General features: G+C 35.1%; 1 protein-coding gene across 10 annotated transcripts in view; it reads right to left on the bottom strand.

The window, feature by feature from the left end:
• Window positions 1–15000, bottom strand: part of LOC144966545 (protein unc-13 homolog B-like) — a 299970-nt gene that overhangs the window by 205100 nt on the left and 79870 nt on the right. For all 10 annotated transcript variants that reach the window (XM_078903194.1, XM_078903195.1, XM_078903192.1 and 7 more), the window contains one exon: window positions 9589–9618. In XM_078903194.1, the coding sequence (XP_078759320.1) occupies window positions 9589–9618 (30 nt within the window). The remainder of the gene's footprint in view (window positions 1–9588; window positions 9619–15000) is intronic.

Genomic DNA, 15000 nt, shown 5'->3' with positions numbered 1-15000 from the left:
CTACTACTATACTACTATATTACTACTATACTAACATACTACTCTATATACTACTACTACTATACACTACTTACTACTACTATACTACTACTATACTATACTACTACTACTACTACTACTACTACTACTACTATACTATACTACTACTACTATACTATACTACTACTACTACATATACTACTACTACTCACTCTATACTACTACTACTACTACTACTACTACTATTACTACTACTACTACTACTACTACTACTACTATACTACTACTATATACTACTACTACTACTACTACTATACTACTACTACTACTATACTACTTACTACTACTACTACCTATACTACTATACTACTACTACTACTACTACTATACTAACACTACTACTACTACTAATACTATCTACTACTACTACTTACTATACTACTATACTACTAACTATACTACTATATACTACTATACTATACTACTACTACTATTACAACTACTACTACTACTACTACTATAACTACTACTACTACTACTACTACTACTACTACTACTACTACTACTACTACTATTACTACTACTACTACTACTACTACTATTACTACTACTACTACTACTACTACTATTACTACTAACACTACTACTATACTACTACTACTCTAACTTACTACTACTACTACTACTACTACTATCTATACTACTACTATACTACTACTTACTACTACTACTACTACTACTTTACTACTTATACTACTACTACTAACTACTATTACATACTATCTACTACTTACTACTACTATACTACTACTACTACTACACTTACTACTACTACTTACTACTACTACTACTACTATACTACTATCTACTATACTAACTATTATACTACTACTACTACTACTACTATTACTACTACTACTACTACTACCTACTACTATACTACTACTACTACTACTACTACTATCTACTATACTACTACTACTACTATACTACTCTACTACTACTTACTACTACTATACTACTAACTACTACACTTATACTATACTACTACTACTACTTACTACTAATAATAATAATAATAATAATAATAATAATAATAATAATAATAATAATAATAATAATGATAAATTTATTTATTCATCCCTAAGGGGAATTTTCCCCTGGCATCTATTCCAAGGGAAAACTGAAATAACTCAGGCGTCAGACGCAAAGTGAGCTAAGGCTAGGTGACTTGATCACGGCCACACGACACGGAGGGTAGTCGAACTCGGTACCTTTCGGGTACGAAGCAAAGACTATACCGCTGAGTCACGCTTTCCCATTCCAAATAAAGCTGACTCTAAACGGCAATATAATGTATTCTTAATGATTTGATCATGTTTATGATAAGCAAAGGCTCCATAAACAGATAACCAAAAGTTTACCAATATCGAATCTATACATAAAACAATATATTTTATGCGTGTTGGAAGCTTGGTCGGAAGGCGATTCGAATAATATGTTTCACCGCACTGCGTGTACACATTTACTCACACGCCCATCCATAATATTGCTCACTCACTCAAAAACGGTCCCCGACAACAAGGTTTCAGTTGAAGAGATTATTAACAGGCCGTATGGAGAAGTAGAACCAAACGGTTTATTAGGGCTTGAGTGGGTGAGATTGCGTTTTCGGCTTGCTTGTACATTATTTGTATATTGTTTGCAGGTATTAAAAACGTGAATGCTTTACTTGTGTAAATCAGTGTACGTATTTGTGTGTATGTGTGTGTTCGTATATGTGTATGTGATCGCATGTACGTGTGTGTGTGTGTGTTCAGGTTTGTTGGAAAGGAGGCATATATGCGCATATGTTGCCTAAGGTCACGAAACTATTTCATTTTCCTTGCATTGGAACAAAACATACCTTACAAAAAAAAAATATATTGTACAATATTCCGACTAGCGCTCCAAGGCGCTTTCATTTAAAAAGTATATAAGAGCAATTTATCGAACATGCCTTACTTAGTAAATTTATAGATTAAATAAAAGCCTCAATCCATATTTGAAATTGAAATCCATGCCTTCAACAATTTGGAACCTCAACAGAGAATCATCTCTCGCCCTACACCAATCTATACCTAGAACTATCTGGAATCATTTCTCACCCTACAACAATCTGTCCCTCAACAACTAGGAACCATAACAGAGAATCATCTCTCGCCTTACATTTTAGTCTGTACGCTCGACAACTTGGAACCATAACAGGGAATCATTTCTCACCCTACAACAATCCGCGCCATCAACAATCTAGAACCATAACAGAGAGCTATCTCTTCTAAAAGTTATTACGAAATACAAGTAGGACATGTCGCGATTTAGAAAGATACGATGCTACAAAAGGATGCAGCCCTTAAGAGATCATGAAACCTTGCCTGATCTTGTTGGAATTTTTTTTTAAAACCTTGGGTTGTATATTGTATATCGTTACATAATATAATTCTTCTGGGGTAATAAATGGAGCAGTGTAAAGCGCATTGAGCACGGTTTTAACTATTTACATATTTTATCCATATAGCCATTTGTCACTTTGTTCCACGGGATATTAATTTCCTATAATGTGTACATTGTGTATACTTTACTTTAAGAAACTGAAACGTCCCGTCATTACTGATAGGAAAGACGTGAAGTCATACGGTAAATGTGTTCAGTGATCAATAAAAGGAAAGCTAAATATTGATTGATAAGATTTGTAGATACCGCCAGAGGATCCTTTCTCACACCTGTCTCTACCAGTCTTACATATTTGCTCACACACACACACACACACACACACACACACACACACATATATATATATATATATATAAATATATATATATATATATATATATATATATATATATGTATATGTATATATATATAAATATATATATATATATATATATATATATATATATATATTATTATTATTATTATTTAAAATATTTACCACAATGTTTGAGACAGTCTACATTAATGTTTCAGGCTTAATTTGCCATCGTCAGGACTGAGTTGTTTTGTTGACTGTTGTTGTTTCTTGAAGTGGTTCCGGTTTAAAGCTGCTTAACAAGAATTTAAGCCGATGGGGACACTTTCCGTACATCTCACTTTTCATGTTGAGTGTGGCTTCATGAGGGAAAAAGAGAAATGAAGAGAAATATACTATAATCAAACACCCTCATGAAGCCACACTCAACATGAAAAGTGAGATGTACGGAAAGTGTCCCCATCGGCGTAAATTCTTGTTAAGCAACTTTAAACCGGAACCACTTCAAGAAACAACAACAGTCAACAAAACAACTCAGTCCTGACGATGGCAAATTAAGCCTGAAACATTAATGTAGACTGTCTCAAACATTGTGGTAAATATTTTAAATAATAATAATTCGCTCCATTACTGCATGTCGAGCACTTTTCGTACCATATTTGTATCAAACACGAATCTATATATATATATAGATATATATATATATATATATATATATATATATATATATATATATATTCCATTCTCTTATGTCTTTGGCTATCAACTATCTCTCTCTCTCTCTCTCTCTCTCTCTCTCTCTCTCTCTCTCTCTCAATCGATAACTCCAAAATTGTCTAAAAATCTCAAACCTACAAGTTCCGTTTTGAGCATTGATTAACATGATTAATTTTCATTATTTCAATCTCTCAAGCCACAGTTTTTCTTTCAATGACGTCAGAATAATTTCTTGATGTATCCAAACCATGGCTCTGATCCAAACTAAAAGACAAATATTTTTTTCTTATTTTCAATCTTAACACTTTCGGTACCAATAGGATTCAATAGTCTAATGTCACGTGCGCCCAGCAAACGAGCATCAGGTCTCTAAACAAAGAAAATCGGTACTTTTTATTCTTCATGCTGGCTAGAACTTTTTCACATGTCATGTGATCAGAATGTATAAAAGTCAAAAACGTTTTCAGATTTATAATTTTTTTCTCATCTGGATACACTTTTATGCTCCTCGGAGAAGTATTTATTACATAACTGCGCCCGCCACTGTTCCGATAGTTTAGAACCAGTTACTAAGTTACTATACGTCATTATCAGGGAAGTTGAAGCCTATTGTGTTACGTAAGATTGACAACTTCCTGGACTGTTGTTTTCTTCAAGTGTTCAAGTTTTCGGCTTGCTTGTACATTATTTGTATATTGTTTGCAGGTATTAAAAACGTGAATGATTTACTTGTGTAAATCAGTGTACGTGTTTGTGTGTATGTGTGTGTTCGTATGTGTGTATGTGATCGCATGTACACAAAATTGCTGGCTGCTGTCGCCGGTCAGATCGGCCCCGCGTTTCATCATTGCCACAGGTATGTTGTTGTTATGTCTGACTGGCTAGGAGATTTGTATGCCGATCGAAGACCTGATGTTTACCCCATGAGACAACAAAATCCTTCTAAATTATAATGTCAAAAAAATCCCAAAACTCCTTATTGATTAGTTAATGATTCAGAAGAAAAAAAATTACCCAACAGAATCAAGCACTATTACTAGCATTAGATACAGATCAAGAAGTTAGCGAGAGAGAGAGAGAGAGAGAGAGAGAGAGAGAGAGAGGGAGAGAGAGAGAGAGAGAGAGAGAGAGAGAGAGAGAGAGAGAGAGAGAGTAATAAATGTAAGTTTCAAGATGGCACCACATAACCAGTCCCCATCACCTGGTCAAGAAAAGAGAATAATGCTTTAAAGATATATGCCAATCTCGACATCGTTTCGTACTCAGCCGTTACTCAGCTCTTTGTTATTGTTTTTAGACGGTCATTTTGGTGATTAGTTCTCACTAAATTATTTCAAACATACTATCAGGCGTTGCATCAAGTTACATATAAAATTGTGTGTTGGTACGTCATATCCAGATTGTGGATGTTGTGAACATTTTACCTAAACGCATAGCATCAATATATTATACGAACTGACATGAAAAACATGGATTCACAGGGGGCACCTGGCAGGGGATTGGGAGTGTTGTAAGTTATTCCCATAATGATCGAACGTGTCTCCCCTCCCCATCAGATACTTGGAAATGTGAAGCGCTTTTCAGAAAAGCCAGTTTGATTGTCAGCATCAATTATACAAACGGGTCCGTGGCACATCCCACCCACTGATCGGCAATAATTACCTTGTGATACCATCAATATTGTAACATTTACCGGTAACAACCACATGATGAAGTACACAGTCCTTATTTCCGAAATCATCTCGTTACATCCGGTCCAAACAAACTGTCGCCAGAATTGTTTTAGGTAATCAAAAAGCAATATAAAAATTGGATGATGAAAATAATGGAGACGAACGCATATATGTATATATATATATATATATATATATATATATATATACATATATATATATATATATATATATATATATATATATAAATATATATATATATATATATATATATGGATGGTGTCGTCGTTGTGGGGTGTACTGATGATGTAGTGGTAAGTTACTAGTCTTTATATCGATCCGGAGGCTAGATTCAAATCCCTGTGTGGTCACTGAGCTTCTTATTTTGTAACCTCTGAACAAAATTGACTCTGTCCCCTCCCCTCCTCTCGTGTAGTCATATCACTGGGGAATTTCATAGCAGATGTGCCTTTAAATTATTTGAAACGTATCAACATTGAAATCTGGTTTTATGGTCACAATATTGAGTTTGCTTGAAAGTTATGAAACTTTTAAATAATTGACGTGCTTAAGAAAAGAGATCTTCTACTGCCTTTAAAGGAGGTCAGGGTTGAGACATGTTTACTAGTTGGGGGTAATCTTAAGAGATTTATATTTGATAAAAACAAATTTTATAGTCAAAACAGGTATGTTTAAAATAGTTGTTTTTAAAAAAGATGTTGAAGAAAAGAAAGAAGTATAAGGTTTGAGAGTTTTTGACAAAATGAAAGTCAATTTAATCGATCAATCTTCGACGGCCGAGTTTTCTGACCAAAAGTTTTAAAAGGTGTTTTTTCAGAATACGGCAGTATAGTAGTAGTAGTTGTTGACTGCCCACTGATACAAATGACTTGTACATTCTGAGGTAAGTACTTTGTAGGTTCTGTACTTTCTATGTACTTTATATTCTGGCCTAACTTCTCATGGTTCGCTGGGTTCAAATGGATCGGTGGTCATAAAAACGAAAGACAGACATGGTCTATAAAATTGTTTTGCTCTTGAGCAATTGTTTACAGTTTTTATCACCGGGAACGAAACAGAAGACATTTCCCGACTCCGAATAGTCTTTTGGGGAAAGTTGAAATGTGTACATTATCATTCGTGGATCTAAATTTGAGAAATTCCCTTCAGTTGCCAATAATTCATATTTGGATGTTTATACCTGAAATGTTTGCTTACTCGATCAAAATAGTCCTTCAGAGCCATGAGACTATTGAGCCGGAGTTTATCCCGGTTTTTATAGCGTGAAACATTTCCCAGTTCGAACGCCGATATAAACTTAGACACGATGGAGCCTTCAGCCTTTATCAAATGCTAGTATGCTTAGTGGAAATTATTTTATCCTTTAAAATTTCAATTCCGCTCCATTGAGCATATCGAATTTGATAAAGTCTTAAGACTCCATCCTGTGTAAGTTTATACCGGCGTTTTAATTGTGAAATTTATAGTAGATTGCTTGCTGTGCTTTGGATCATAATAGAGTGGCCCATCTTATATTACTCTCTGACAGATCTGAACGAGATCCATCAATCTCATTCATTGTTCCATTTTGAAGGAACATTCTTTGGAGTCTAAGATTGAAAAATATTGACGAGCTACGGTTCATTCTATACATCGATAAAATGTTTTTTTTATTTTGTCAATCTTCCAATACACCACAAGTATCTAAATGATCTTACAGATAATAAATGACAGAAAGATTAGGTGTCATTTACAGTGTACAATATGAGCGTTGTTTGGGGAAGAGGAGGAGGAGAGAAATTGTGAAGGGATAGAGAGCGAGAGAGAGAGAGAGAGAGAGAGAGAGAGAGAGAGAGAGAGAGAATGAGAGAGAGAGTAACAGAGAAAAAGAGAGACAGAGTGAGAGAGAGAACGTCTGTTTGTGTAAACAAAGAAAGTTTATCCACGATTTTAGCCCTTTGAGGAACTATTTCTGTCATTGTGGCTGGTCCTGGATTGTCACTTTTTGAATGATGGTTTAATATTCAAACCAAAGAAACTTATGAAAAATAAATGTTCCATAGCCTTTCAAAATAATACGGCATGGGTGTCTTATTGTGTTTTGTAACATCCTGATACGTGTATATATATAGCGCATCTCAACGATTCCACCTGCTCAATATTCTTCAAACCATTGTATTCGTTCATCCAACTAAGTCCTCATTCCCATTTGAGTTAAACGAGGTTCTATGTGTAAAGAATATTATCCAAGAACACAATATTGGAACCAAATTTCTGCGATAAATGTCACCTACGCGTTCACTAATAAAGCTCACCATCGCTTGGCTTTGTTACAAACTAGACACCGACAGCTGTGCCACCTGGATTTGACACTCTACCTTCGTATCCACAAGTAGAAAACGGTAAGGGCTGCCTGAAGCCGGTGATCGTAAAATACTAACGAAAGAGTGAAAATGGAAAGGCTTCGTATGGGAACAAAACAGACAAGGGACGTTTCGGGTACAAACCCTTCGTCAGCACAACAATAGTGTTGACGAAGGGTTTGTACCCGAAACGTCCCTTGTCTGTTTTGTTCCCATACGAAGCCTTTCCATTTTCACTCTTTCGTTAGTATTCTTCGTATCCACAACAACATCGACTCTCCCATAATAAAATGTATTTTAAAATCTGTTAGTTTAAATAATTGAAAGATCTTGGAAAGATGTTGTGCAATATGTCGTAACACCTTCAGTTCTGAACGAAAGGAGATAATCAATAAAATGAAGAACTGCCTTCTTGGAAAGAAATTTCTTAAGAGCGATGCCGCAATTGGAATAACATCCCTGCGGCACAAGCGTCGTTCATTAGACAAACATTTTTAGTTTTAATTGAATCCTAAGCTGATCGCAAAGACTACAGATCTGTTATTCGGCGAGCTTTAATGACGTTATATTTCAATTTATTTTTATGTGGTTAGTACATATCTGATATAACTAGTAATAAATGATGATACTTATCTCTTTAAAACAATCTGCTGTTTGGGGTCTTTCCATTTGCACTTTTCATATAGTCTATATTTTTATATATTATTTAGTGTTAAAGATTTGAGATTCCGAACTTACTATCTCTATCTTGAACTATTAAAGGTTTTAGATCCTTAATCAACAAAGTTATCCGATCCACTCCAAAATGGACCATATTCGAATTCAAATGACGCTTAGATTTTATTTCAAGACTTACCCTGGTGGATTTTTTTGTGTCTATTAACCAGAAATTGGAACACTACACACAAAAAAAAATAATAAAAATGTCATCAAAGTCGTCAAATCAAAGTTCGTTTTTAAAATATAGCCGGAGCAGATGGGCTTCATAGGGAATGAGATTAGCGGAAGAGTAGCGTCCCTTGATTGGACGTCATCCATAGTCTGTGACGTCACCGGCGGATTAGTTATTAGAGAGTGAACGTCATGTTGGTTGTGCGCATGCATCTCTCATCCTCGCGGATAACCAACATGGCGTTCTTTCTCTAATAACTTTTCCGCCGGTGACGTCACAGACTATGGATGACGTCCAATCGAGGGACGCTACTCTTCCGCTAATCTCATTCCCTATTGCGCTTCAACTTTGGTATTGCGAATTGAAATTTGTCATGGAGGAGAGAGAAAATGCGGAATAAGGAACCTAATTATTGGGCAAGACGTAAATCGTTGACGTAACGAAATTAATGTTTTTTATGACCTTCCAAATAAAAGTAAAAAATGGCTACATGGCTTTTCGATTTTTAAGCATTCCATTCTAGCTCTTCTCTGCTACTTAACGTATGCCTGTCTAATTCCATCCATACACATACAATGTTTGCATAACAGACACTTAAGATTTTCGTCAGAAAGAATCCCGATAGCCATATATAATATACGATTCTTTCATCTTATCGTATTTATTAAACGAGTTATTTTTATCGTGCCCAATAACACAACGAGCTTGCTTACTTTACACCACCAACTTTTTGCTCCATTTTTGTCAGTATATCGTTTTAGTTAGGCACTAGTAGATCGCTTTATACCAAATGCGTTGCCTAAACCTCACCTCTTTCACAAGCCTTCATTTGTTATTGATTTGCCATGGTGTCCTTCAAAAAGGCGTTCCCTCAGTTTGGCCTAAACATTTCTTTGTCGAAATGAATTTTTCAGGGTATGTGAAAGATATAATGTGTTTACGATGATGAATTATTATTATTTTATTGTTTTCAGTCTAACAGTCAATCAACAATATTTATTATTGCAAACACAAACATCAATCTTTCTGACTTGGCGTTTTGCCTTCAAATTTGATGCCGTGCAATCCAAGACAAACATTTGGGTTGACTTGGGGTGGAATATTTCAATGGCCAGTTTAATACTCCACTTCAGTCTATGACAATGTATGTATTGTTAATTTTCGTTTGATTCTTACCTTCGTGTCCAGCTAACTGTGCCTTTTTAACTGAAATAGAAAAGGAAAACATCGATTGAATAACAAGGAAAACAAATATATTCTCATTGCATTTGAACGCAATGATTGAGGGCGTCACGATGTAAGATTAAAGTAAAGGATCTGTATGAACTTATCAAAAATATTTTTTTCTGCCCGTACTCGCCCTCAATACATTTTGGCATTTTGGCCAGACATCCGTTAAGTAATGATTTATGAAAAATTGTTAAAATTGTCAAAATTCTCCAAAATTGTCCAAACATTTCAAATCTCCTAAATCAAAAAAAATCTCATTTTGTGACTTTTTGACAATTGTAACAAATTGGGATTCACCTGTATTTTTCGTAAATATTTTAAGGCCTAAATGAAAAAAAAACATGTCTTTTGGCAGTCCTTTTGAGCCGCTTTCGTTAAGCACTAGTACATTCTATATTATGCCCTCTGATTTTACGCCAACCACAGAGATTCCTCACCGAGGAAAAAAGCTACATAGCTACTCGGGTTTAACTGATGCTGGAATCCTGTTGCTATTACTGCTTTCTTGGTGAACGTATTATTTTCAGCTTTACGCTGACAAAACGCCATGTCTATTATTATAGTCTGGATGTTTTTTGTTTGTTTGTTTTTTGTTGTTTTTTTGTTGTTTTTTTTTTTTTGTTTTTTTTTTTGGTTTTTTTTTTTTTGTTTCTTTTTCATCAAAAATGGATGATCCGGGATTTATACACCGGGTCTTCACGTCCCTAAAGGATTTAATACGTTTCGACAGCCCAACCCTGATATGGGAAGTAGAGAACAGGACTGGTTGGCAAAGACAGGCTGATGAAGCTGCACTCGGACTCGTGTCTCCTCTACAGCAGTTGCGGTCATGAGAATGATGTGAGGAGGCGACATTCTCAGACCGTGTTTATTTATAATCTCACAATTTTATCTAACCTTTTTAAAGATATAGAGGTTTTGGAATTTATTTTAGGGGTGAACGTGGATAGAATACAAAAAAGAGGGAAATTCCATACTTAATCCACACACAAAAATATGTGCAAAAACACAAAATCTTGCCAAGCATAGACGTCAAAAATGGAAAGATTTTTATGTTGAATGCCAGTTTGCTTTTTACCTCATTTTTTAAAAATTTTATTTTATTTTTCCGCAGTAAAAATAGTCAGATTGTTGAATTTATTCATTTGCATTTTCGGTTAGAAATCCACAGTAAGTGATAAATTTCGATGTTAGAATGTGGATGGGCAAGGTGATATTTATTGATAAAATATGTCGGTGCTAAAATTTGAGATTGCAAAAAAAATAATCACAGATTTGTGGTGTTACTAGAGTGAATTAATTATAAATAAAGAGCACATGATGCTCATATGAGAAATGAAAATGCCAAGAATGTAATGTTTAATTCGTAAGAGTGAATTTCTTTCAAATCAGAATTTTACCAATTGTGTGTCATTGTGATATGGACTATGGACCATGGATGGGCCTATTTCATGGACTCACAACCTGACCTAATTTAGGATGGGGGGTCGACCGGACGATCAAGTAATAATTTAAAGGTTTGCATATCTCTCTATCTCTCTCTCTCTCTCTCTCTCTCTCTCTTCTCTTCTCTCTCTCTCTTCTCTCTCTATCTCCTCTCTCTATCTCTCTCTCTCTCTCTCTCTCTCTCTCTCTCTCTCTCTCTCTCTCTCTCTCTCTCTCTCTCTCTCTCTCTCTCTCCAGCCAGCAGTGATTGGGGCGTTCGATTTGTTATATTGGCAGAAATTACTTGAGTGTGATAAACAACCAAAGGTCATCAATTACTTTTTGTTAAACGCTTCAAAAACCGGGATATATTTTTTGTTAAACGCTTCAAAAACCGGGATATATTACCGCCCCATTATCCCTCCGGCTACAAAAAGAACCAACAAAATTATTATGTTATAAAAAATGAGCAAATAAATGATTTAACTCTTTTTGGTTTTATTCCATCCACAAATAAACGCTATGAATTTCAAAAGTAAAAAAGGGGAACACATTTCAGACATGTCATTATATGCTGTCCATTTTGATTTTAAAATTTTTCAATTTAAAAACGAACAAATTCTCACCCGAGAAATAGATTTCTCTTTGAAGAAAATATAGAAGAAAATAGATTTCATCGGAAACTAGATGAAAGGTGATGATTGGATAATGTCGGTAATTTGACTCGGGATGACATAATACTAGGGAAAGAGAAAGAGAGAATCTATTTTAACCACGGACAAATTTTAACAATACTTTTATCAGTTTTTTGTGTTTGTTTTTTAAAGGGATTTACGGCGCTTGCGACACATTTAGGTTATATTAGCGCCAGTAAAAAGGAGGAGTAATGGGATAATAAAACGTTCTAGAATGACAATTAAAGCACCAAAGAAAATGTAAGACAAAGGGTAAATGGTTCGAATAGGGAAGAGATGTAGATTCCAAGAGCATAATATCAGTGTACCTAGTTTGAGATCATTTAAAAGTCCCATCCTGACACAAGCACAGGTCCCAATCGCACAACACAAACATTGAACACGAGAGGACGATTTTTATTTCTTGCTTTGTCTGGCATGCGGCACCTATCAGACACACTTGTTCAAATCTTTATCTTACCCCGGTGCCTGCTCCCCAGTTTCTCAATTTGATATTTTCGAAAAAAAATAAAATGGAGCTATTCAGATGTCTTCGTCCTCGTCCTCTCGTGTTCACTGTTTGTTTTGTGCGATGCAAGCGAGGATTCACAGCGTAAAACGCGTTACTCTTGTGAAGAAATTAAAATAATCCAAACTATCTGGAGCATCTGTAATGTAATTATGGTAGCACGTCGTACCGGTAATCAGAAGGTCTGAGGTTCGAACCCCAGTAGAGGTTGACTGATTCTTTGGGGATGGGTTTTTTTTTTTCTTGTATTTTTCTTTCTTGCTTTGCCTGGCACTTTTCATACACTGACTTGTTCAGATCTTTTTTTTCAACAGGACAATTGCAAATTTTGCAAGACGTGCCAACTTCTGTTTACAGAGGAACGGAGAGCATTTTGAGCATCGCTTATGAAATACATTCACGCATAATAAGGTTTACGCTCGTTTTATTGCTTACTTATATTATTGTTCAAGGTATTTTTCTACTCTAAAGAGTGTCTTTTTGTTTTGAATTTCTTTAGATTTGTTCAAAGAATGATTGATTTTGCACATTTGGCTAAGTATAAGATACACATGGTTACACAACTTCCAATTTAGGAAGTGTTGTTTTTGTTTTGTTTTTTGTTGTTTTTTTTTTTGTTTTTTTTTGTTTTGTTTGTTTACAGCTGCATATGTGGATCAAACATACGTTTGCTGTAACAATTGGAATTTTTCAATTCTATAAAATAGTTGTAAACCAAATAAAATCTATCAGTTTAAAATGTTTATCATTTATACTGTACTCAAGCTAAGACCAATCTTTATCTGGTATCTTTCATTTCTGTTGTTACTTGATACGGGAATTATTTTTTTCAAAAATTCACGTTTATCATTCTGTGTTTCTGTGATATCTGTCTGTTTCCTATATTCCTCCTGCTTTTTACTAAACTGTGTTTACCACATAATAGTATTTAATATCGACCGAGGCCTGAAATCAATAATGGTAACGAGGTAATCTTTGTTCCTATGATGGACGATTACGATCGAATAATGTGATTATGAAGACACAGAAAGGCTAATTACAAGAGACCATCACGGACAGAGTAAATGCTTTCTGTATCTAGATTTCATAATTTTCTTGCGTTTTCTTTGTTTATATTCTGACAGAAAACAAACAAAAAACATAAACTTTTCAGCTATTCGTTCGTCCCAGTATATGACTGTATTTTTAATTGTGCATTGCGTCAGGATAACTGGATAAAGAGGATTGCACTAATTTAAAGTTAGAATAATAAAAATTTCACAATTTAATATGTGCTTTTATAGTTTAAAAAAAATATATACTTGAATACTACCGTACTTTGAAAATACGCTTTTTTAATGTTTTGACCGGATATCTCGTCCTTGAAATATCGGTCGATTGAGACCCTCATCTTCACAAGGACTTGTTAGATCTGGAGGAAGTACTTTGCGATAGACTAGCGTCCCATCCAAAGGGTATCAAGGGTTGCTATTGTCCGTTTCACGCTTTAGAAATCGGGATAAACTCCGGCTCCATGGGCCTGGTGGCTCTGAAGGACTACATCTTCGCGAGGGTATGCGTAGTAGTCGATGTGAACCCTTGCCTGCCTCACAATATAATATAAACAGTGGAATCGAGACGGCCAGGAAGTCATAATTTGAGTAGCTCCATTTTTATTTTGAAATTATCAAAGTGACAGATTAATGAGCAGGCACTGGTGAAAGATAAAGATATGATAAGTGCGTATGTAACAGTGCCAGATAAATCAGAAAGAAAAATACAAGAATAAACATTCTAAGAAATAAGCCTGTCTCAACTGAAGATCGAACTACTCAATCGGCCAAACTATAGATATTATGCGCTTGGGTAAGAAACTCACAACATTGCCATCCGGAAGTATAACTGACCAACACACAAAACTATATGTAACCTTGAACGTTTATAGTCTGGTTAATACAATTTAGTGAAAATTACCCAAAAACATGGATGGAAAAAAACAATAACAAAGACCTGAGTGACGTCAAATTCGTTCTATCTATAGGGTAACCTCTGTGGTTTAATAGTTGCACGTCTGATCGGTAATCAGGACATTTGGTCCCAGTCGAGGCCGGCTGGGTTGGTTTACTTTAATGATTTATTCTTGTATTTTTCTTTATGCTGTGCCTGGCACTGTTTCATTATATCATACACGTCCTTTCATATTTTAATCTTACAAGTAGAAAACGGTAAGGGCTGCCTGAATCCGGTGATCGTAAAATACTAACGAAAGAGTGGGTACTACCATTGAGTACAGACGATACAAGTTATTTTTCATTATATTTTATTTATTTTCCACGTTTATTTGTGTATTGTTGTGCTGACGAAGGGTTTGTACCCGAAACGTCCATTGTCTGTTTTGTTCCCATACGAAACCTTTCCATTTTCACTTAATCTTACACCAGCGTCTGCTCCCTAATTTGTCACGACTCAAGATGCTGGAGCCCAAGTGGTATTGACATTACAGATCTATCAAAGAAAACGGTAAAATTATATCATAATATTGGGTTACGTTAAACCGGCTCGCCCGCTTGATGCGGAATAACTTACTTAATCGATGATTTCGTGAAAAGATATATATTATGATGCAGTACCAGACAAAATAGATAAAAGAGAGATAAATAATCCAATACATTAGTATTCTTTGATTGGGTAACAAACCTTAGACCTTATGAATGCAAGACAAATTACGTGCGAACACATCTATATAATATT

This window comes from Berghia stephanieae, chromosome 2, assembly GCF_034508935.2.
Source record: "Berghia stephanieae isolate SIO BIC M18660-M18661 chromosome 2, UCSD_Bste_1.3, whole genome shotgun sequence".
Classification (NCBI taxonomy): domain Eukaryota; kingdom Metazoa; phylum Mollusca; class Gastropoda; order Nudibranchia; family Aeolidiidae; genus Berghia; species Berghia stephanieae.
This window is presented reverse-complemented; position numbering and strand designations above follow the sequence as displayed.